Source organism: Melanerpes formicivorus, unplaced genomic scaffold (assembly GCF_026170545.1).
Source record: "Melanerpes formicivorus ecotype bairdi unplaced genomic scaffold, bMelFor1.0.p_v2 SCAF_74, whole genome shotgun sequence".
Taxonomy (NCBI): domain Eukaryota; kingdom Metazoa; phylum Chordata; class Aves; order Piciformes; family Picidae; genus Melanerpes; species Melanerpes formicivorus.
The window spans coordinates 1,338,472-1,362,865 of record NW_027142426.1 but is presented as its reverse complement, the minus strand read 5'-3'; the positions used below and the strand labels follow the sequence as shown (position 1 = coordinate 1,362,865).

Genomic DNA, 24,394 nt, shown 5'->3' with positions numbered 1-24,394 from the left:
AAAAACAATCATACCAGCAGTGAACATACATTTGCTTTTATTGTGCACTGGGAGGAAATCAGTGGCTAAGCTTGTCAGGAGCACAGAATGAAAGAATTAAGTGAGGTACTGAAGCAACTGAAGACCTTTTATGTGGCACCTAGGCGGCTACTAAGTGCTCTTCACTATGTGTTATCTAGGTCATTGATTTTGCTGTTCTTAGGGCAAGATAGAGGGAACTTGACCTAGATCTTTTTGTTTCCTTTCTTTTTGTTTGTTAGAAAATTAAACCCAGTCTTTTGATAGAGTAATTTTTCCATTGAATGGAAAATATATAGAAAACTAATCAATATTATCAAGTGGATTTAACTCACTCTGCTTTGGAATATAGGAAAGTGCCTTTCTTTACATATACTAGTAAGACTCGCTTTATTTTGTGGATGAAGAACACAAGGAGTGTTAACTTCTTCCCCTAAATATCTTCTCATGGATGCTTTCGTATCTGTGTAGTGCGTTACTGGATACAGTTTATCCAACTATTAGGTGCAGGTTTCACTAATGAAGAAATAAAAATGAAGTCAACTTAGCTGTCAGTGCACTGCAACTAATCTAAATGCTTAGTTCTTCAAAGGACCTTCGGCTTTAATATGCTTCTGTGGCATTTGAATGCCTAGCTTGCTCCAGGAGCAGGTGTGGTGTGCTAAGATTCAGGCTTTTAAATGGCAATCCATGTATTAGAGCCAAAAATAATGATATAAAGGTTATCTTTTTGCCAAGGTGCTGTCATTTTCAAGTGACCATATCACAGTTCTAAAAAAACAGCACCTCCTTCAATTATGCAAGGCTGAAAGACCTGAATTTTACCAAAGAGGAAGTTGGCAGAAGTTATTTGGAAAGTATGGTTTCCTGGTAGCGCCATAGCTGAAGCTGCTTGCTGTACATAACAGCAGAAGGCTAACTTTTTGAGTGTTACACATTAAAAGCTAGAACTTTTCTTTCTTGCTCATTAGTCTAAACCATTAGGCTAGAGTTTAATACCTAGAACATACTAGATACAATTGTACATACAGGTAGATATAGGATCTACAGAGTAAATCGCATGAAGGAGCAGTCCAGAGCAGTGTCCTTCATTCCAAATTAGACCAATAGTAAGGCATGGCATCTTTGAAACTTCTTATCTGATCATTTCCTGCCTTAATCCCTTACTATTACTAATTTATGGCACTGTGATTAATATTTTGTCCTATGAATTCTCTAGAAAAGTATATGACAGAAATACACTCTCAGAAGGACACAGTTGTTTGAAAAGTCTGCTATTTGGTTTCCAGAACCATCCAGATTTTGGATGCTTTTATCAGTTTGTTCACAGTTTCAGGGCTTCTTTGTGAGGCTGTGTCTATATGTGATATTTCCAGCTCTAAGTTTTTACTCTCTGAATGCAAATGTTACCAAAGTCATCCTGAGTTCAAATATACAGCTCCCCCCAAAAGCCATCTGCTCTTTGTTCTAGCCTAGTCAGGTATTAATTTGACTTCACTTGACTGTTGAGTCTTTGAAGTTCCTGCACTCATGTTTCCCTCAACTTTATTTAGCCTTATATCAAATTTAAAGCCCTGTCAGATTAACATTACATGTTCACATATTCCAGCTCCACATTTTAGAAACTCTGCCAAACTGTAGTCTGGATCTTTTGTTTTCTAACTTCCCATATTGTTTTGGCAAGCCTTCGTGCCTGAAAATGCAGTCTAGCATTTAGTAGTTTTAAAACTCTGAAATTATTCTTTTTAATACCAATAACAACTTTAAAAGGTCAGGCCAAACATTGTAAATTCTGATTGGGTTTTTTTATGTCATAACTTGACTCAGCTCCCAGTCTGGATGGGTGATGGTTCTTGCAAGTGGATCTGGCCAGTAAGTCCTATCTCTCAAATGTATCTGCTTCTGAGCTTCCTTAACTGAGATAGGGGAGCAGGAGGAATGAAGGACCGAAGCCCTTGGGTAGTTTTGATTCTTCTAAGCACACTCAGAAGTACAGTCCTGGAGTCAGATATTCGTTCTACCTGGACAGTATGTCCTTGCTGGAGCTGAATCACACAGTACCGCATTCTCATGTGCTTAGATTCATCCCCTAAAATATTTTTTATGATTTCAGGACCCTTGGCTGACTGAAAAGTCAAAGATTTTTTTCAAGAGATGAATTGGTACAATAATGAACACATGTACTAGGAGTTTCTAACTGCAAGCAATTTATTCTTTTAAAAATAAAGATTCATGAAATGGAAGAGGCTTGGGAAGTAGCATCTGGAATGTAGCTTCTTGATCTTGTGGGACTAATGGGCAAGTACAGATTCTGGTCACTGTCTGTGGATAAAGCAGAGCAGTTCACACACTCTCCTCTTTCCATGTGATCTGTTGGTTGTGAAGAACAGAGCCTTTGGTGAAAAAAACAACCATCTGATTAAAACATTTTTTTTTTTTTTTATGTCTATGATTGTGGAATTTTCCCTTATCCAGATCACTCTTCTCAGTAGTTTGTTCACCTTTTCTGTGGTACTGGTTTGGGGAGGTGACACGGCTTAGGAATGGAAGGGGATACAAGGGGAGGTAGAGGCAGAACGGCTATAGAGCACGCACCAGAAATACGGATCAAGGGTCTCACAGTTTCAGTATTGCTCTATTACTATATTATCCTTACACAGTCAAAGCCTCACCTGTACAGACTGTAATTCTACAGTGGAGGGGGTGACTGTGCTGCTTACTCATTAGACTTCTTTGAGCGAGATGATACCTGGAACAACTAAGGTTTGATGAGTTTACATTTCCAGCTAGTTATCAAACAGCTACCACGCAGTTTCCAGTGTGAAGCGAAAATCACGTCAGAAGCGGTATTCAGATCGCTTTCCTGATAATGAACTTCTGATTAACAAGATTTACTTTCAGAACTCATTGGTAATGTTGAAAAGCCTCAGACTTCTGAAATTATCTTAAATAATTGTACTGGAATGAATCCTTTAATAATGCTGATTATTATTTTTCAGTGTGAGATCAGAATATGATACAGTGCATGAGGAATTCAAGATGGGGTGCTGACATAGAAGGGGTAGAACCTTTGCAGGCGTCCCCTCAAAGCCTATTATCTAGCTTTGCTTTGACTACTGGGGGAAGTGCTGACCTCTGGTGGCTTAAAACAAGATGTCGTGTTAAAGCTTATTCGGCTTTCATGGTGTCTGAAACAGTCTTTGGAGTTTCTTGTCTTGAACAGCAGTAAGGTTTTCTCCACGTCCTTTTTCCTTATGTCCAACAGGAACATTATTAAAAATTGTACTGCCTTAGTGGTTTTCTCCCTGAAGGGGATGGAGAAGTTTTTAAGGGCTGAGTGGGCTCTGCTGTGTTGCCCTTGGGACATAGGATCCTTGGCTAAGAGATAGCATAGGTTTCAGAAAGCCTTTGGGCTGTCTGACATGAACAAGGAGAAATAATATTTCTTTATATTCCCCCCCCCCCCCTTTTTCCCCCCCTTCACTTTCACTTGTTCTACAAGAGAAAGAAGTTGATTTTTAGTCTTTATTTAGGCTGATTTTCTCCAAAGTTACTTGATGCCATGCATCAATTTTTAACAGCTGCTGGAGGTTTATGTGCTCCACAGGGCAGAACAAACTAGGTTCTGGTGTGAGTCTTTAGCCTGCAGGTAGGAATTAATAAACTTCAAGTGCAGATGCACACACATATATAAAACTGACTTTGGCTGTTCCATACTTAAAAGACCAGTCAGGAATTTTCATTCATTTTACAATGTACTCAGATGCTGCAGAGATGCAGTGAAATCCAAGTGTACTTTTGTGATTACATTTGCTGTCAGTAGACTCCTCAGAAAATTGTCCAAGGGCTTCTGGGCTTAGTTTTGTTAAAAGCTGAGATGGAAAAATTGCCAAAATGTGAATAGATCACAATCTGTGTGGAAAAGGTCTATAAGGCTATGGAGAAGATAGCACTTTCAGAAAGAAGGATAAGGCTATGATGCTGCATAGATAAATTTTGTGCTTTTTTGAATGAGTTTTTTCTTTCAACCAAAGACTGTACATGTAGCAGCAAAGTTGTAAGATGATAGAAAGCATAGAGCAGTAAGGAAGGAGGCATCATTTGTATTAATTCTAATCCCCCTCTCCCTGTTTTCTGGGGAGTCCATACAGTCTTAATTTTCAGATTTTGCTTTTGGGGTGTGATATTCATGCATAAGTAGCCTTTGCTGCTAAGGTAGAGCTGCTAGCAAAAGCTGTGCAGCTGGCATAGCCCTGCCACTCTGTCTGGGACTTCATGTCCTTTCACTGCAGTGCAGCATGATTCATAACAAACAGGCTCTGCCATGGGATATGATCTGTGCACCAGAACTGGCATTCTGAATAATCTTAGAAAAGAAACAGCTGATGGCTGAGCCACCAGTTAGTGAAGAATTGCAGTGGGATCATAAGATTTGTATTCTTTTTGAGGGGGGTGAGAGGAAAGGGGGTGGCGATGGTGGTGCTGTAGATAAGTATGCTAATGGTGCTGCAGTGACGTAGAAAATATACTCCTTCAAAAACCTGTGTCAAAGACATGGTTGCTGAAAAGGAAGAAATGTGAATAGCAGTGCATCAATGAAGATAAGGATGTAACTTGATTTAGGCTGCTGAAATCTTTAATGCCAGGTTTGATGTGTGATGGAATACATTATTTTTGCTAGAGGGTTAAGCACTTTGTCCCTCATCTCGGCTGGCGTTTATGGATTTACAGGTCTGCCTGCTGAGAAGTAAATTAAATATGTAGCTGCTTCTCACCTTTCCTCTCTTGCTGTTCTGATGGAAGAGAATTTTTCTTGCCAGTAAAACAGATGATCATCATCACTACTGAGATCTGTTATTTTTTGATATCAGGAAGAATGACAAATCTGCATTTTTTTCAATAAGGATTTGGACTTCTGAACAAAAGGATACTAGGCATGCTTCATTTTCTTAAAGCTGTGTCTGGGAAATTGGAGGCATAGCAAGCCTACACAAAGTTTGTGAGCATGGCTGAAAAAGAAAGATGAACTGCTTTAGGATGTCCTTGAAATATGATGTTGGATGAGTTTTTTAACTTCACTTGGAAGGTTTGGCTCTTTTTCTGTCAAAAGTTGCCTTTTGCATGTGCTGTTCAAGATCCATTAAATGTCAGATGGAGGTTAGGAAGCCCAGGGTAACTGTTCTATTTTTATGTATTTCTAAATCACTTCTTTTTTTCCTTGTCTTAAAATTTCTGTTCTGAAGAGGTTATGTATTTCTGTAAGCATTGTAAAAAGTATGTATGAAAAAACCCACATGTAATTGCATTATTTATGGTAGATTTTTGCTTAATTTGCCTATTTTATGCAAATTTTAACTATATGTAAGCATGTTATTAATGTGTTTGCCTGAATATGTGTGTGTTTCAATTGGAATGTGCACTCAAAGGACAGTTACAGTTGGAAATTTGTCTAATTTATATTTTCTGCAACAATATATGTTTAACTGAATGGAGTCACGTGCTCACAGTGCCAGAGGCAAAGAAACAAATGGAATTGGTTTTATTTGAAAGTATTCCTTTCAATGACAAGGTTATCCTAACATGCATTAGCTGCAGTGCACTGCTGAAAATGTCTTTTAAGAATGAGTTAATATAATGAAATCTTTGTCTTCCTTTACCTTCCTCCCCTCCCCTATTGCCAGCCATGCCAGCTTCTCCATCATCACATTTTTCATCTGTTTCCAGGATCTGTGTGTACCAGCCAAAAATAATCTATCGTTGTCAGTGTTTAAAACTGCTCTTGGTTATTTAGTACCCTAATTATATTCCAGGTGTACAAACTTGCTTGTTACAAATGCTTTCTTAGGAAAGCTGTCAGCCATGCTTATCCAATTATGCTCACACTCCTTGCATTTTTTTTTCCTTTCCCTTGTCATCTTCTCCCTCCTCCAGGAGCCCAGTAACAAACGGGTCAAGCCGCTTTCCAGAGTCACATCACTAGCCAGTCTCATTCCTCCTGTTCGAGCCACTCCGTTGAAGCGGTTCGGCCAGACGCTTCAGGTAATGGCAGTGGATTCACTGCTGCACCGAGCTGCATTGCTGGAAGGGGCATGCATACATGTTCATGATTTCTTCCAGGGTTAGCATGGGGATGTGAACTGCACATCTGCATACACACACCATTGTAACCTACCAGAAAAGGTCAGGTATCTTAGTACTGCAGTTGCTCAACTGAAATTCAGTACTTTTACCACAAAACCCCCACTGCTCTGTCTAGATAATTGATGTGTTTTAATTACTAGTAAGAAAATTATTGCAAGTGTGGCATATATCACTAAAGGACTATGATTGCTTTTTATGTTTGATGAAGAGTTTTTCATGGCATTTTCAATTAATTTTCATTGTTTTCTTTGAAAATGTGATTTTTGGCATAGTTACTCACATAGGACTGCAAAATTTCCCTTGTGAAGTAAACTTTGATCTTGCCTAAACAAAATAGCAACAGTTGGGGAAAAAAACAGAATTAATTTTCTAAAGCTGCTGCTGAAAATTAATAAAGGGCAAACAAATTTTAAATGCAATTCAGAAATCACATAGTTTTTTAGTGCATTTTCGATATTATAGATTAGGTATGTGATATTTAACATATTTGGAGACTAATGGAACTTTAGTTTATAAAGTATTTGTGCCTTCAGACCTAGAGACTGTGAAGCATTTGAGTGCTCAGCTCCTGATGGCTACAGTTGTGGCTCTGGTCTAGACAGCTGGACTGTTCCCTCCTTAAAAGAGTTAACGTAAGAAGGCATGTCAGAAATAAAGAAAATTATTTAACAAGCCTAATTTATTTCATAAGCAGAAATATAAACATATATTGCATATATTAAAAATATATTGAATATATGAAAATACAACTTAATCAAAATTACCTTAATTAGAGCATTAGTGAACTTACCTGTTAATCTCAGGGAGGAAAGAAAAACAACCACTTTACAGCTAGGAGTCTTATGATGAATGAGAAGTCATGGGAAAGAACTTTGTTTCCTAGAAAACACATATTACAGGGTTTATTTAAGATTGGTTTTCATGTGTTCAGTTCCTATGATTTTAAAAGTGCAGACATCTGCATTAAAAAAAGCTGCATGTGTGAGGCTGGAGGAAAGGCAAAATGGCTGAACTCCCCTCAGTCTGGGTTTGATCCAGAAGGTGTATTGTAGCGTGACTAGAGCAGAGATGCCTGCATTCCCTGGGGTGTATGAATCTGTGTATAGTCTGCCTCCAGGAAAAAATTGGCCTGACTCTGAAAGAACTACATTAGTTCCAGTTGTGAGGAGTGTGGAACGTGAATTAATTTCTGGCTAAACTGCTTTGGAGCACGGCACTTCCCTCTTCACAATCCTAGACAGCTGCTGTCCTCATTTAAGTACCTATGTTATTGTTCTGTAGCGAATGCCTTTGAGACTGGATTGTCCAGTTCAGTATTGTACTTAATAAAGTTTGATTTTAGGCTTTGTGAAACAAACTATTCTTTCATGGATGCATCTTCCTGAGCTGAGGGCTACATAAATGAGGGGCAGATTTGCACAAAAGGAGGAGAAAAAACAGTGGCTTTGTTGCAACTCTTGCTGTTCCAAGCATTTCAGCCTTGCTCTGTTTATAGTGATTTTAAGAATATATTTTAATTTACTGTCTGCCTCTAAGCAGATTGAACAGTGATGTTAGTCATACCATCACCTCTAAATAACTGTGCTTTGAAGGAGCTGTGTTGAGAAATCACCCTGTATGTCCTCAAATACTAGGTCTGAATCTATTTACAAGTGATAAATGATGATGATGTCATTCAAAACTGCCTGGTTGTAAATTGACTTCTTATCTGATTTTGTCAGCAACAATAGAACAGAGGGATAAAAAGAGTGACCTTGTGCTCAGGTGCCCTGTTTGGAATTATTTAGAAACATTCTAGGAAGCATGTATAGCTTTTTTACTTTGTTATGTGTTGACACTGTGCCTTGTGGAACAGTATGAAATAGGATATTTATTTTTTTTTTTCATGGTATAATATCTGTAAAAAGAAAAAGGTGTTTGTTTCTTACTGGGTAAACTTTAATGTCTCTTCAGTGTGAAATTATTTCAGTCAAACCCTATGTTTCTACTTGCATTGCTGCTGGATGTTCTGTGTCTGTAAAATGAAGACAACTACTATGATCACAGCATCCAAAACAAAGCAAACAGAACATCCATGCAAAAAGACCACTCCAACAGTATTAATAAAAGGAATTAGAAAATTCTAAGTTTCCTTTATGGCATTTCAATCCAGTCTTCTTATATATTCTTTCCAAATGGAAGATAGATGTATGTAAGGGATGGAGGGGGAAAGTTTACTGTGCATAATGTTCCTTATCTCTATAGATGCAACTTCTATTTTGTATTAACAGACCTTCTGCATGCAGGTTAAAGAGAGACACCTCTGTGTCTGAGATCTGTGTACTGTCTTTTAAGAAATATTCTCAGCAACTTTTCATGTTTTGCACAGTTTATTGATTATAGAGATATTTGGGTTTACAGTTTTTCACATCATTGTCAATACTTTTCCACAAGAATTCCAAGTAACAAAACACAAAAATTTTTCCAGCTTGCTTTCTGGTTTTGTTTGACTATTTATAGTCATTGTTTCTGTCACATAGAGCCCTGTAGACTGACCAGTGCTGTTAGCCTCATCTCCTGACAGTCTATTTGTATGTCTGCAGGATACCAAATGCTAAGCAGGTACTCTTTTTGTCCACCTAGAAGACCACTTTATTTGCATAGCTGTAGTTTCAATCTGCATCAAGCTAGACTAATGATTATGATCTGCTTGGTCTTAATCACAGCTGTGTGGTTCAGCTGAAAAGCTGAAAATAAGATCAGAATAAGAACTCCAGCTGATGCTGAAGAGAGAAATTAAAGTCTGGCCAGCTTCCTCTGCAACTTCAGCTTTCATTAGTGTGTCTTGAATTTAAGTAGGGAGTCCAAATTAATTTTATCTGTCTTAGGAGACTGAAGATTTCTAAAAAAGCTGTAAGAAGAAAACACTTTAACCTCAGTTCTGAATGCCAGGACTGTGATCTGCAGTTCCCTTTTTCCAGTACAGGAAGCTGTTTGCTTTCCTGTAGCTGAAACTAAGATTTGTTAATTGCATGGATTATCATCAGTAGCACAAATATCCTGTACAGTGGCAGTCCTGTAACAGGTGGTGAAAACTACTGCAGTAAACAAAATGGAGGGATGTGGCTGGATTCTTCCTCAGCTCCTTTAGTTTTTGCAATTATGTAAGAATTTTAATAATCCAGGATGGGCATAATTTCTACCCAATGTACTCTACATGTTTTTCAAGAAAGCTAGAAACTAGAAAAATAATTTTTAAAGCCTGGAGATGTAAAAATGCTCTTTGGACAGCTCCTTCATAGGATTCCATCACATGACTGTTTTTTTTCCCCCTTCATGTCTGAGGTATGCAAGAAATACAATATATGCTTACCTGTGTCCAGGTAGCAAAGATCATAGAAGCTTAGAATGGTTTGGGTTGGAAGGGACATTAAAGATCATCTACTTCCAAACTCCTACCATGGGCATGGACAACTTCCACTAAACTAGGCTGCTCAAGACCTCATCCAACCTGGCCTTAAACACCTCCAGGAAGTGGGCATCCACAACCTTCCTGGGCAGCCTGTTCCAGTGTCTCACTGCCTTGAAGGCTCCTATAAGGTCTCCCTAGAGCCTTCTCTTCTCCACACTGAACAGCCCCATCTCTCTCAGCCTGTCCCCAGAGGGGAGGTGTTCCCAGCCCCCTGATTATCTTTCTGGCCTTCTCTGTACCCGCTCCAGCAGTTTGATGCCCCTCAAGCTGGGGACAGCAGAACTGGACAGAGTACTGCAGGTAGGGGTCTCACAAGAACAGAGGGGAAGAATCAGCTCCCTCGTCCTGCTGGTCACACTTCTATTAGGGCCCAGGATATGGTCGGTTTTCTGGGCTGCAAGATGGTAAGCAAGCAAGCAGAATTTTGGGGAGTTTGTTTTTCTTTTGAGTCTCTTAGCCTTTTTGTGCCACTTTTGCCCTTAGTTTCCCCAGTATTCTCATGCAGCATAAAGAAACATTACTATCAGTGGATGTGAAAGCTGCTTTTTCTCAAATCACTGTATGTAATTTCAGTTTGCTGGTATGGGTCATGCCATTTTACAACATGATGTACAACTTTTTGTTAAAAGGTTTAACATGAAGGTCTTTAAAAGTCAGTCTATCTAGTACTTCTCATTATAAGTACTTTCTTCATACAACATACAAAGGAGCAGTTTTCTGGAGGATGCATATGGGAATGCATAGTAGTCATGGAATGATGACTGTTCTGCTTGGCTGAATTCTCATGGCTGGGGATTTGTGGATGCAACACACCTGCCTTTCCCCCTCACCCCTCCAGTCTTTTCATTTGCATGTGGAAATAATTAGTTCCATGATGCATCATAATAACAAGTGTAAATTCAGCATGTAACTTCATGTGTGTTTCTCTGTCTTAACTGTTGAAGGAAGACTAGCCCCTGACTTGCAAAATTTTGGAAGGTTGGTATACATATGTGTGTGTGTGTGTGTATATGTTTAGGTGCTTTGTCCGTTTCTAGTAAGGCTCAATATAGCATCTGTTAAAAGGCACAGATTTTAATGATATGTTTTCTGATATTTTAAAAACGTATTTATAGTCACTGTCTGCATTTAGTGGTCTCCTCATAAAAGAATTTCAAATATTGTACTTTGTATGTGCAGATTAAAACCTGGAAATAAAGGGAATGTGTTTTGTTTCAAATATCCTTACTGAAGGCAATTGAAAGAGGATTGCTATGTAAAGCAGGTTTTAAATAACAACAAACCCAGAGTATTTCAGCAATGTGAAATACTTGAGGTATTTCAGAAGTAGGCTCTCAAAAAGAAGACTCTAATTTTGATGAAGTAAGAAAGGAATCTTTTCAAAACAGCACAGTAAAACATAAAGTTTCATCCTTAGCCTGAACTCCTTCTAAGAGTCTGCAGGCAGATAGAACTCTCAAGTATCTCTTAAAATTGGACTTGTTTTTATTGAAATTTAAGATCCCATAATAGATACAGAGATGCTGGTACACATCATGAAAGTTTAGATGCTCCAAAAATATTAATAAAGATTCTATAATAGTAGAACACCACACTGGTATTTTACAGTTTGCTATCTGATGTTTAAAACATTTACTCAAATGTTAATAAATAAATAGGAGCAAGTGATGTGAAACAAATCTGGCCTGTTGCCAGCCACAAACATTAAAATTTGAATACTGACATACTTTAAAGGTATTAGGATTATTCTTCTCTTTTCAGTCAGATATCCATTTCACGCTTTTCTGTGTTAATTAATTTCTTGAGATCATTTTACATCTGAAGAGGCAGGACGTTACCATTTGAAAGGATTTCTCCATGTATCAAAACAAGTCAGGTTAGAGCATTATAGCACTAATTATTTTATTTACAGACATAATGGTAATGATTATATCACTCAAATCTTTCATTATTCTGACAGTTTTCAAAAAAACCTAAACATTATTTCTGTCAGGTAGCAAGACACTAAGGTGAGAGGGAAGGTTTTGAAGAACAGTCTCACTTTATGAACCCTCTTTCTGCCCAACTGAGAAACCACTTTTTTCCTTAAACCATTAGCATGTGTTTGTAATGCTTGTTTACCTCTGATACCCTCAAGGTGGAACTTTTTTCTCAGTACAGTCATCTTTGAGCAATCCCAACTTCCAAAAATAAACCAAACCCAACAATTCTGTTGACTTTCAGTTGATACACGAGATGAGTTGATCTACCAGGTCTTGCCATCCTACCTTTCCTTTGCTTCTGTTTAACAATTGAATCTTTCTTTCAAAATGAACCGAAAAAGGTACTCACACTATTGTCACTAAAATTTGCATTAATTTGAAATTTTAAAGTATTAGGGATCTAATGAGGCAGACATACGTGATGCATGAATAATGCCCATTTACTGACTTGAAACTCTACTTGATCTTTATGTTAGCTCAGTCTGTTAGACCATTCTGCCATTATCCATGTAGTTAATTCTTGTTGCATGGTATGTGAATGCTTGGTATTGCTCTAAACATGTTGAGGACATGGACATAGTTTCCTGCTGGCGTGGAAGTATTGGCTTTCCATGAAGTTGTATTAAAATATTTTCTCTTCCATTGCCAGTACTAAATATTAAGCTTACAGTAAAAACTAATTCAATAACATTTGTTTGTTGCACCGAACTATATATATAAAAATTGCTTAGAAAACAAATGTGCAATGTGAAACTGTTCTAACAATGAAAACTGTTCTTCTCTTTTTAGCGTTCTATCAGTTTCCGTAGTGACAGTCGCCCAGATTTGGTCAGTCCACGACCATGGTCTCGAAATGTGCCCCCTGCTAACACAAAGCGGAGAGACAGCAAACTGTGGAGTGAGACCTTTGATGTTTGTGTCAATCACATGCTTACATCTAAAGAAATCAAGCGTCAAGAGGTATATATATATATATATATATATTTAATTATTATTTTTACCATAAATTTCATGTTCAAAAGCATCATTAAAGTATGGAGTTCAGGAATGCTGGTAGGCATTAGGGGATAGTGCTGGAAGCTTCCCTGAAATTTAACAGGTCAATATCTCCTCTGGAAGCAGAATTGCATCCCTAGTCTTTGTAATTCAAGCTATGCTGTGTTAGGTGAATATCTTCTTTTTTAATTCAACTCATCATATTTCCTTAACAAATATGAAGTTACTAAGATCTACCATGCTGTGATTTGCTGCATGTATGTACATGTTGTGTATGAGTGTTGCTACTTCAGGAACAGGTGTTCACCAAGTGACACATGCACAGAAATGCAACAATTTCCCTTGTTGGAAATGAGTGTCTACAAAGAATCATTCAGTGCTAGAAAGATTAAGATATTCCAAAGGGGCGAAAAAAAACCAGTTACCTCAGTGATTTTAATGTGTTGCACCTTCAACCCACCACAGTTGTACATGACAGATTCAAAATCATTCATTGCGGGGGGACTGTGATGAATCTGTGTTCCCATGAGAATCTGGAACGTCCCCTGGACAGAATGTGTAAGGGTGAGAAACTGTGAGATGAGATAGGAACCACCTGTGCTAGCTTAACTAGTAACTGTATTAGATGAGATAGGAGTCAGCTGTGCTAACTTAATGAGTATCACTAGCCAGTAAGAGTCTTAAGAAAAGCTTGTTAACCAATCCCATGCAGCCACATCATCAGCCAATCACATGCAGCCACACTAAGAGCAGAGATACAAATAGGAGTTGCTTGAGGGGAGTCTTTGGTCTTGGTCTCTTGCTCTGGGCTCTCCCTCTATACTCTGCTTGCATTTTGTCTTTGTTGCTGTGGTTGCGCCCTGAACCATACAGCAACAATTCATGTTACACCAATGACAGAGCTCCCATGGAATCAGGATTTTTTTAGTTTTTTCCTAATATATTTCTGTTAGCATTAACCAAGTTGATTACAGTCTCTCTGAGAATACTTCAGGGACTGTCATAAATCAAAAGCAGTAACATCAAGCATTTCTTGTGCAGATTTCAACAGTGTACTGAGAACTTAAGAACTTCAAAGGCTTTATTGAAACTTTATTGAAAAATCAACATTTACATAGCCTAATAGTCATTATGATCTTGAGGACCCTTCATAGAGCCCAAATAAATGGGCTATATTCCTGGAAGTTTTGCAGGAAGGCACTGCTTTATATTGGTTCCTACACCACATGCTTCAATAGAGTATCTGCACTTCCATGCATGCACTGTCAGTTAACTCACACTATGGTAAGCCCTCTGTGAATTCATAGTATCAGGTTAGGAGAATCTGCAGTAGCTGAAATATGCTTCCATGATTTATGCAGGTTGAAAGTCTTGAGTGTAAAGTTAGTAATTTGAACTGGCTGAAGCAGTGTGAACTTTTGCTGTTAAGTGCAGTTTAGAATGAAATCATGCAGTAAGTAGATACAGTGGTATTTTGGTAAGCCAGTGTATTAGGGTGGTGGTTACTTTTAATTTGCCAGCTTTGAAGTCTCAAATCTGTTTCAGGAGTCGTAGCTAACACCTGCTAGTTCAGTAGAGCTTAGCCTTTGTAACACCAAAATGAACTGGTACTGAGATCAAAGTGCTTGCTCCCAAAGAAATGTTTGAAAGAGGCACTATCTTTTACTTACTAGACCACTTGGAACTTTTACCACTCCATGTGTTAAAATGAAATAACAATCTCCTATACAGATAGCTGTGTAAATGATTAAGATACAGTTGAGTCAAAGTACCACTCTGAAGATAGCTCCCCCATCTGAAAATACACGTTTGAAAAAAACTACAACTATGCTCTGTAGAGAAATTTTGCTACATAGTATTAAGACAGCTATTCAGAATGTAACGTCAGCTCAAGCTAAATATAGATTAAATGAGATCATTTTGTAATACTCACTTATTTCTTCACAGGCTATCTTTGAACTTTCCCAAGGAGAAGAAGACCTGATAGAAGACCTGAAGTTAGCAAAAAAGGTGGGGTTTTGCTTGTTTGTTGTGGGTTTTATTCAAAACAAACCAACCAACACTATGCATTGGTTCTATACCACATTACAAATAATCCTTGCTTTTTCTGTAATTGTTAAGATAGTAAAAGGGGGGGGAGGAAAACAAACTCAAAATATGCTTCTATTTTCCCATTATTCCTGAAACACATTGATGTGCTGCTTTTTGGGTTTTTTTTTTTGTATGAAATTGAGAATTTAAAATACAGGTTTGAAAATTTAAAATGTTCTCAGCATTTGGTCTATTTTTACTTACAGGGCACTTTGAATGCTACCAAATTTTTCAGCTATACCAATGATATATTAATTACAGAGCTCCCCTTTATTCTTTCCAGGCTTATCATGATCCAATGCTTAAGCTTTCTATAATGACAGAGCAAGAGTTGAACCAAATTTTTGGAACCTTGGACTCTCTAATTCCTCTACATGAAGGTAAACCCAAATAGTTTTTGCCTGCATTCCTGTTGTGTTTAGATTTGTAGTCATCTGGTTCATGAAATGAAATTTCTCTTCTGTTTTTTAAATCATCATTAGATCTTCTTAGGCGACTTCAAGAAATCAGGAAACCTGATGGATCAACAGAACATGTTGGCCATATCCTCGTGGGCTGGGTAAGGCAGGGGTTTTAATCAGTTTTGGGACTTCATCTTACAGCTGCCACATAATTTTTATGAGACAGTTCCCTTTCCATGTCTAACGTTACATGTCAAAAATATATTCACAAAGTATTTTTATAAGTTAAGACAGTTACTTAGAAACGTGATGGGATTTTTTGTCTCTTCAGGGATTTAGAAAAGATTTAGACTAGGATGTTGTTTTGAAGGCTTTTGCCATTCAGGAGACAAAGTGTGTTAAATATGCTTTAAATAAAAATCAAGAGCCAGACTAGATTTTGCCTGATGTAGATCGTTTGAGAACCTGCCCCCCTTTTGTATTCTGGTTTCCTAGGGAAATGAAGCTTGAACACTCATATTGTGTAGGGACACCCTATGGTTATTTTTTAGTGTCAAGTTTGTTCCACTTAAGGTAACAGGTAGATGCTAGTGCTGTCAAAAATACTGATTTTCTTTTAAGTTTACTAAAATAAGGCAGATGGGGCCCAAAAGAGGTGCTATTGCTTCCCTCTCCAACCCCCAAATGCCTCAAAAAAACCAACAAGTTGCAAGTTCACTCTCCCTAGTATCAAACAACATAAGCACTGAAAATAACTTTGTTGGTTTGTTAATAGCATAGCTCATTATATTAGGAGAGAGATATTTTTTTAGGATTTAGATATGTGAGAGGTTTACTTTTAAGTATCTGTAAGTAATGAAATTTAGCACGAAAAAAAGGCTTGAATTTTTTAAGGGATTAGATGATAACATATTTAGCAGCTCTGTGTGAAACAGTGGTGTGTTGTTAACAAGAGAAACACAATCACTACTGCTACATAATGCAAGTAATGGTAAGCTTGTAAGTGTAAAAAAATTACCTCTGTTCTTTGCAGAAAATAATTTTGAATGTGTATTTGGACATCAATGAACTTCTCATAGTCCAAATATGTTCAAGTTCAGTTTCCTTTAAAGCATTTGCATCTAAGTGTTAATACAGCAGGGTTTGTAAATGGATATATTGTTCTAATCAACATACAGGCTAGGGTTTTTTTCTCAGATTTAAGCCATAGTTCTGTCATCTTAGTCTGGTCAAGGTTCTTGAGAGCAATATAGAAGTTAGATTATAGAAATGTGCTTATCTAAAAAAGGCCAGGTTTGGGGAGTACTCAACTCCTAGACCTGTATTACCATTAGTAATTAAAAATAAGACTTCTCTGTTCATCTATTGTCTGTGTTAAGTAGTGCTCAGTCTTAAATTATGGGTAGTTTTAATGCTTTGGAATAATACTGGGGAACTCCAGGAATTAAAAGATGAGCAAATGCTTCTAAATGATTTAAATGATGAACAAGGTGGTCAGAGGACCCTTGTAAGCCTTATCAATATTGGAAATGTTGTCATCAGTAAATGTCCAGATAAAAGATTCTTACCATGAGTTCTGACACTGAATCATTTGAAACTCTTGATGTAGCAAACTTCTGTTTCAGCGGCAGAATAATCTATTCCTTTCCTCAGCTTCCATGCCTAAACTCCTATGATAGCTACTGCAGCAATCAAGTAGCAGCCAAAGCTTTACTGGATCACAAGAAGCAAGATCACAGAGTGCAAGATTTCCTACAGCGCTGCTTAGAGTCCCCTTTTAGTCGCAAACTGGACCTTTGGAATTTCCTTGACATCCCAAGAAGCCGTTTGGTTAAATATCCATTACTGCTGAGAGAAATCTTGAGACACACGCCAAATGATCATCCAGATCAACAGCACCTTGAAGAAGCTGTGAGTTTGGGTCTTTTAGGGGATTACAGCCCTTATTAATGAATTAAGGAACACTACATAACATGTGGAAATACTAATACTTAAACGGCCAAAAGTAATAACTGAAATAATCCAGCCTCACTCTCCAATTAAATCCTATTTTAATAGCAAAATGATACCAAAAAACCCACAAACAACAAAAAACCCACCCCACACCAAAAAAACAAAACCAAAATCCATGGCATGGGGGGGGGAAGGACGCAACAGGAGGTGTTTTCCACAGCTCTTGTCTGATCCTTGGCAATTTTGTATTTGCCTTTCAATGTCATTTTTCGTTCCAATGTAAGTTGAGTCATGTGGAGATTTCTTTTCAGATTTTAGATCAATTAGATAAGTTTTATTCCCTGGCTTTGAGGCCTTACGTAACTTCCAAATCCTGCTTAATTATCATCTGCGTGAATGTTGCTGAAATTTGCCTTCATTCTGGTTTTTATTTAGAATAGTGGTGTGCTTTCTGAAGGAAAACCAGAGATATAAATCCAAGGCTTTAAAACTTCCTTACAAAGAGAAAGACACCTGATTCAGCTCTTAGGAAAAGTTTCTAAGAATTTTCTTCTTTCCCATCCATGCACAAATACAACCATACACACATACATAGAAAATTCAACCACATGCACATGCAAATGTGCTTCCTGGAGGAGATGAGTTTACTGTAGCAAATTTGTTTCAAACACACTTCTAAATGAAGAAAGATCTTCAGTACCTTACTGCTTTTGAATAATAGTTAAATATAAGTGAATTTCATTAATAATTTGAGGACATTATTTATGATTTGCCTAGACTTGAGTATTTGGACATTTTAGTATTTCTCTGCTGAAAGATGACAGCCCTGAGGTTTTTTGGTGTTTTTTTGGTTTCAAAATACATGTACCAGACCACTATTGTTATACTACTATTTCCACCAATCTCTTGCCTAGCTCACCTTCTGTGTTGCAAAACTGGACAATTGTGGTTTAAATTCAAAGCTTGGATACTCATCTTTAGATGTTGTCTGTAAGGTACATTAGCCTTTTGTGCATATTCCCTTAAATCCAAACAAAATTCATAAATAGCTCAGTTCTTACTCATATTTCTAAGGTTTGCTTTTCTACATAATGTCTAAAAAGGTATTTTTAAAGCTTTCTTCCAATACTTTGGTAATTATTTAATAAATTATCAGGTTTTTTCCTTGATATTTCAATAGCCTTACATAGCTTCATGGTTTTCCGCTTCAGCGGGACTCCACGTATCTTTGAAGTCGTGTATTTGCCTGGTTAAATTAGGAAACAGAAATCACTCTCTGATTGGCTTGTAACACTGTTTTAGACTTGTGAAGTACATTTGTCACCTTGTCTGGCAAGCTGCTGTAAACACACTGGGCAAAGCTGATCCCTGATAAATCTCTGGGGATCAGTAGGTTCTTGAATTGCCTGTTTGGGCATGCTTGCATTATCCCCTGACCCTGCTCCACCTCCAGTTATTTAACAGAGGAATGTTCTCAGTCTGAGTAACTTATGATCAGTATGTAACTTTCATAATGGACAAAAGTTGAGAATTTTAGTGTTTGGGGCTAATGTTCAGGGAAGTAAAAACTAAAATATTTAAAGCCTGTTATTTGTCCTGTGTCATGTACTGGCACACTGCAACTAATACAAATACATCTCTGATTATATTTCTTACATCTCTTAATCTTAATTATGTCCATTTTGGAAATACATATCCGTTTTTAAGCCATTGTTAGAAGCCATGATAAAGACAAATGAAAGGTGTCTTTGTACACTACTGTCTGCTTAACTTTGTAGCTGTTGTAGCCTGGTCTGCAAAAAAAAATCTAAAATATGCTGTGAATGAAAGTGTATTTTCTTGTAGCTCCACTTCAGATTATTCGGAGATAGTTCTGAATATCGGGTTGTCTAATTTAAGTTCCTGTGTTTCACTGTTTTTCTGTAGATAAATATAATTCAGGGCATAGTGGCCGAAATCAACATAAAAACTGGTGAATCTGAATGCCAATATTACAAAGAGAGACTTATTTATCTTGAAGAAGGCCAAAGGCATTCATTGATTGATAATTCACGTGTTGTGTGTTGTCATGGTGAACTGAAGAACAACAGGGGAGTGGTAAGGAACAAGTATTTTATCATAAACAGCTTTTACATTTTGAATGATAACTAAAAGAGCTTTGAATATAAGTATATAAATATCACCTCCTCATACCTAGAAAGTTGATAAATATCTCTTGCATGTAACACTCATCTCTCTTGTTAGCAGTCCCATATCTGTATATGGAGGTAATAAGCTCATAGATGTCTCTGTCTCTTAAGAGGATGTAACAGTATTCTGGCTAAATTGTAAATCTCGTAATTTCAATCAAATCTACCTATTTCTGGTCTTGGAGACACAGTAATGTCTGTAATGACACACAAATGGTATTAGCAGTTTTTAAATCTGTCAAAAGCTGCTGTTACTAAGAATATTTTACTTGATTATTTGTAGATGTCAAAGTTAATTTAATGACCAGATAAATTTGTTATTGGGTGTCATGAATTCCTGTCCAGGAGTCTGCAGGATTGATAAGTGTCTAAGATGAGCTTTCTGTTTAATAAAAACAAACCCACACCTCAAGCATGTAGCTCTTCATAGAGATATTAATAGAAGAGAAATCAGTCATTCTTAGATTTCCCTTTTTGTCCCCCCAAGGTTATGTAGAAACAACATGAAATTTTGAATAGACAAAAAAAATGAAAAGAGATCCTTTTCTTAACTGAGTTTGTGAAATACAAAAAACAAGCAAACAGAGAAAGATTCCAAATGCATTTTTCATCATTGGGAGTACTTCTATGTAGCATGTTTATGCATACAACAGAAAGATCATACTTTAGCATACAGCTGAGCTGGAAAGATGGATGCTGTTTTCTGATTCATCTGATAAGGACCAGGTAGGCAGTTAATAGATAGCAAACAGGAGGAAACTGGTTATTTTAATCTTTCTAGTGAACATTGTTTATTCCATCCCCCCTATCCTTGCCTTTCTTTGGCAGCATAACATTAAGCATATAATTAATTATTTATGATCTGTATTTAAAATTCCTCAGCATATATTTTTTGAATACAATTGACAGTGTGGAATGTTTTTATATTTATGTGTTTCTTTGATTTGGGGTGAAAACCAGGTTATTTATATATCCTTGTGTTATCAGACTCCTTTTCAGACCTGCTCTGAGAGTATAGGTTTTTGCAACAAATAAGAGATGTCGCTATTGAAAGGAGCAGGAGCGGGAACTGCTTAAAATACAACATTATAACAGAGTTGTAAAATAAAATTTGCTTCATGCTGTTCTAGTAAAGGAGTAATGCTTTATTGTTTGTTAATTTTTACAGAAACTGCATGTCTTCCTCTTTGAAGAAGTGTTGGTGATTACTCGAGCTATCACCCATAGCGAGCAGCTCTGCTACCAGCTGTACCGGCCGCCAATTCCCGTGAAGGAGCTGATACTGGAAGATTTGCAAGATGGGGAGGTGCGGTTGGGTGGATCCATACGTGGTGCCTTCAGCAACAATGAGAGAAGTATGACCACACTTCTTTTATTTGCTCATATAAGATCATTCATACCTTAAGACACCTGCCAATGAGACATCAAAATGTTTTCTCTGAAATTCACATTATCAATATCCAGCAGCTTGGTTTTGATTTCAGACCGGTTTACATTGCACCTTGTGTCTTTTAGGTAGGCCATTTCTCAAAATGCACTGTATTGGGATTTGTCCACACACCACCTTCTGTATTGAATTGAGAAGGGCAAAATATATAGACTGCAGTGGGAAAATCACACAATTATAAGCACAGGTGTATTCTGAAATCTTAAGCCTCAGCTGTTAACAACTTTCCTTGTATTATGGACACATAGATTGCTATTGCCCAACTGAGTCTTTCAGCTGATAATTAATGTGGTGCTCACCGTTAAGTCTGCAGCTATTCACGTTGATGTACTTTTAACTAAGCATATTATAAAGATGCTTGTTTCTGTTTCAAAGGTCTTTTGACTCTCACCTTGTGAAAACTTTGAGGGTTTTTTTTTTATGTATTTGCTTTAATAGTGAAGGGAATGGAAGACATGAGAGGATTTCAAACTGGCAGTATTCAGTGAAGGTTCTGGAATTATTCTCTGCAGAGAAGTAGGAGAGGTGTTGAGTGTAGGAGAAGCCTTCATCCTGCTGATTCACCAAAAGCTTTATGGTTAGTTAATGCATGGCAGAACCAAAAATTGGGTAATCCAGCAATAAGAATTTATTAGAAGTGCTTGTGGTATTCCATATTCTAGCCCCACAAACCAAGGAGATACGTAGGAGTTGGCAGGAAAACACCGTAAATCAAAGATTTTGCAGGTTCTTTTATTTTAATGTACTTATTTATTACAAAATGTGTTCATCCAGACAATTCAGGATTTTGGTATATATTGTTTCTTTCAGTTAAAAACTTCTTTAGAGTCAGCTTCAAAAATGGACCTCAAAGCCAGACTCACTCGCTGCAAGCCAATGACTCCTTCAACAAACAACAGTGGCTTAACTGTATTCGCCAGGCCAAAGAAAAAATCACATGTGCAGGCAAAGCTGGCGTGCTGAACTCAGAAGCACATTTTCTTCTGTCACCAAATGGAAGCAGAGTACCCCAGGGAGAAGCCACACTTGAACAAATGGACCAATCAGACTGTGAGTCAGACTGTAGTATGGACACCAGTGAGATCAGCGTTGACTGTGAACATATGGAACAGACAAACTCTTGTGGAAACGAAAAGCAGATAGAAACCAATGTTTGACAAAAACTTGGCAGTTCATGGAAGAAAATCTCTCTTACCTGTACAGTATTTGCATTCCATAGATGGAACCATTTGGAGAAGCACTTTTAAAATATTTTTTTGGTGACAATGCAGTCCTCCTTGTATTTGTACCTATGAGTGTAGTACTGTAACTGCCAATCTGTATAAGCTGGAATCTCTTGCAACTCATGTCCTGTGATTATGTTCCATAAACAGCTAAGGTGGATGAAAGAGGTACTTCACCAGTTATTCTCAATGTCCTGCTGTAAACAGAATCTCTAAACTACTGTTTATGTATGCATTACATCAAGAAATTTCATAACTTTTAATGTATTTTATTTGCTCTTTGATGGGGCAGCTGAAGATGTGGATTTAATATGGAGTTCCAGGATGGGTATCAAGTTAGTAAGTTTTCGTAAAGGCAAGGAAGGAAAAAGTATTTCCTTGGAGGTAAAAAAATTAGGAAAAATCCCCAACAAATCTTGCAACAGAGGCCCATGTAAGCAGTTTAGGGATTAATTTTCCAAAATGAAGCACTATCCTAAGATCCAGCAACTGAACGTAGTGAAACCTGCTCAGTTAAAGTGGTCAGCATAGTGTTACGGTTTACTTCTCAAAGTATGCAATGCTGAAAATAATCCACTGAAAAAATTAAGCAACCAAACCTCTACAGCCAGCACTGAATTAAATGAATTGCTGAGAATACTGGGTATTTGTAAATAAGATGGTAGTTTGCTTTCAGTGCCATATATATATATATTTTATCTCAAACAGGATAAGAATGGAACAAAGCTTTTGCTTGTGAATAGGCCCTCTTCAGCATTTTGCACTCCACTGACCTCCACTGTTGGTTTTAAATACCACTAAACTAATGTTAAAACATTTAATTTTCTGTAAATGTCTGTTTACAGTTACATGGAGTTGGTTTTTAAACTGATGATTTTATATAAACGGTGCTCTACAAATACCCTATGGGATTATGTAGAGAAAGTTAAATGAAAAGGGAGTTGGTTTTCCTTTAGGATGTTACCACATCCTTTATATTTTTCTCAAGTTTTGTTTGAAAAGTTTTTGTTGCATTTAATCTCCTGCTATAATTGGAAAAATTACTGTGTTTTGTGGTGGCTTATTAATCTACTCATTATGATGAGAAGTAGACGAGTCACTTAAATGCAGTCTAAAGCACTCAGTTCAACATCCTGTTTCTTTTCAGGAATTCCTGGGTAATATTTTATTTCTTAATATAAGGAATAATGCCAGTTCTGTATAGCAAGCTATGAAAATTACATATTAATAAACTTAGATGATCTGTGATATTACACAGGATTACCTGTGCAAAGTACTTGTAACAATAAAAGTAGACAAATCTGCTAAGTTATTGCCAAAAACATTCTTGTGTTCTACAAGTTTACAGAAAATTTGCTATGTCAAGTATCCTACATATATATATATATATATATTCTGATGCACATACAGAGATCTGTGTGACAAGATGAAAACCAATATAAAACAAGGTATTTTTATTTAAAAAAAAAAAAAATCATCACTTTTACCCTGTAGAACATATTTCTGTATTTATAGTTTGGGGTTGTGTTGTGTTTTGTTTTTAAGTCAATTTTCTTTTCTGTTTCAGGCTTTGTAATTTATTTCAACCTCTTCCTTTTTAGAGCTGAATGATTATGCCAGTGAGAATGAGAGAAAGGAGAACTGCAAAAGAAAAGACTTAGCAAGGCATATTAAGATGAACCATTTTCATAAAACCTTTTGAGCAGCATGTCTAAAAGAGCGAAGGTCATGTAAAGTCTTCAGGTAGAGAAAAAAGAATGAATGTGTGTATTGACTTTTTATTTTTTTTAATAATAGCCTTAAACTTTTTCTGGAAGCATTTCAAATAAATTCCATTAAACTATTTTGATTTTTATTTGGTTTGGTTGTTTGTGCAAGACGACTACTAAAGGACTTCAGTGGTGCACATGGTGGGGCTAAACCTGTGGCAAACACTTCTGTTTTTAATTCCAATGGAAGCATTACATATTTGCATTGAATTTGCTAGATACAAAATGGTAAGAAGCAAACAAGTCACTGCACTCAGTTCAGACATTCCCCAGTTTTGTATTAGATAATTAAGTAGGTACATAGGACAAAAAAATAACATCCTGGCATCAGTTGCTGTCTCCTGATCAACAGTGAGATGAGAATTTCTGGGCATGTAAAAAGCCACCAACCAGGCAGCAGTGAATCCCAGCAGAGTAATTTACATTTGTTTACTATTGTTTAGCAACCCACTGAACATCCTGTTCAGCACACTGCAGGAGCAAGTGGTTTGCTTTTGCTTTGTAGTTGGCATGATGCACCTAGCTTCTGATTTGGTCTAATCAAATTGATCTAAAAGCTTAATATTGTTGCATGTTTTCTTTTTCTTTCTTGTTTTTTTTCTTCTCTCCAAATCCTAAGGCATAAGTCTTCCAGTTTCAGAATACTTATACCATTCTGCATCTGCTTACCTTACTTTCATTCTAGCACTTTTAAAATGCCACTGGTTTTGAAAGAATGATGTTTTATTGCAGC

At 37.0% G+C, this 24,394-nt stretch overlaps 1 protein-coding gene across 5 annotated transcripts in view; it reads left to right on the top strand.

Annotated features, from left to right (window-relative positions):
• ARHGEF3 (Rho guanine nucleotide exchange factor 3) overlaps positions 1–23,747 on the top strand; it is a 115,353-nt gene extending 91,606 nt beyond the window's left edge. For 4 of the 5 annotated variants that reach the window (XM_068163683.1, XM_068163684.1, XM_068163686.1 and 1 more), the window contains 9 exons: positions 5,950–6,057; positions 12,382–12,552; positions 14,536–14,598; positions 14,963–15,059; positions 15,162–15,238; positions 16,734–16,991; positions 18,960–19,130; positions 20,391–20,577; positions 21,480–23,747. In XM_068163683.1, coding sequence (XP_068019784.1) covers positions 5,950–6,057; positions 12,382–12,552; positions 14,536–14,598; positions 14,963–15,059; positions 15,162–15,238; positions 16,734–16,991; positions 18,960–19,130; positions 20,391–20,577; positions 21,480–21,826 — 1,479 coding nt within the window. In that variant the 3' untranslated portion in view covers positions 21,827–23,747. The remainder of the gene's footprint in view (positions 1–5,949; positions 6,058–12,381; positions 12,553–14,535; positions 14,599–14,962; positions 15,060–15,161; positions 15,239–16,733; positions 16,992–18,959; positions 19,131–20,390; positions 20,578–21,479) is intronic. The other variant, XM_068163687.1, reaches the window with a different exon arrangement.
• Positions 23,748–24,394: the final 647 nt, after the last annotated feature.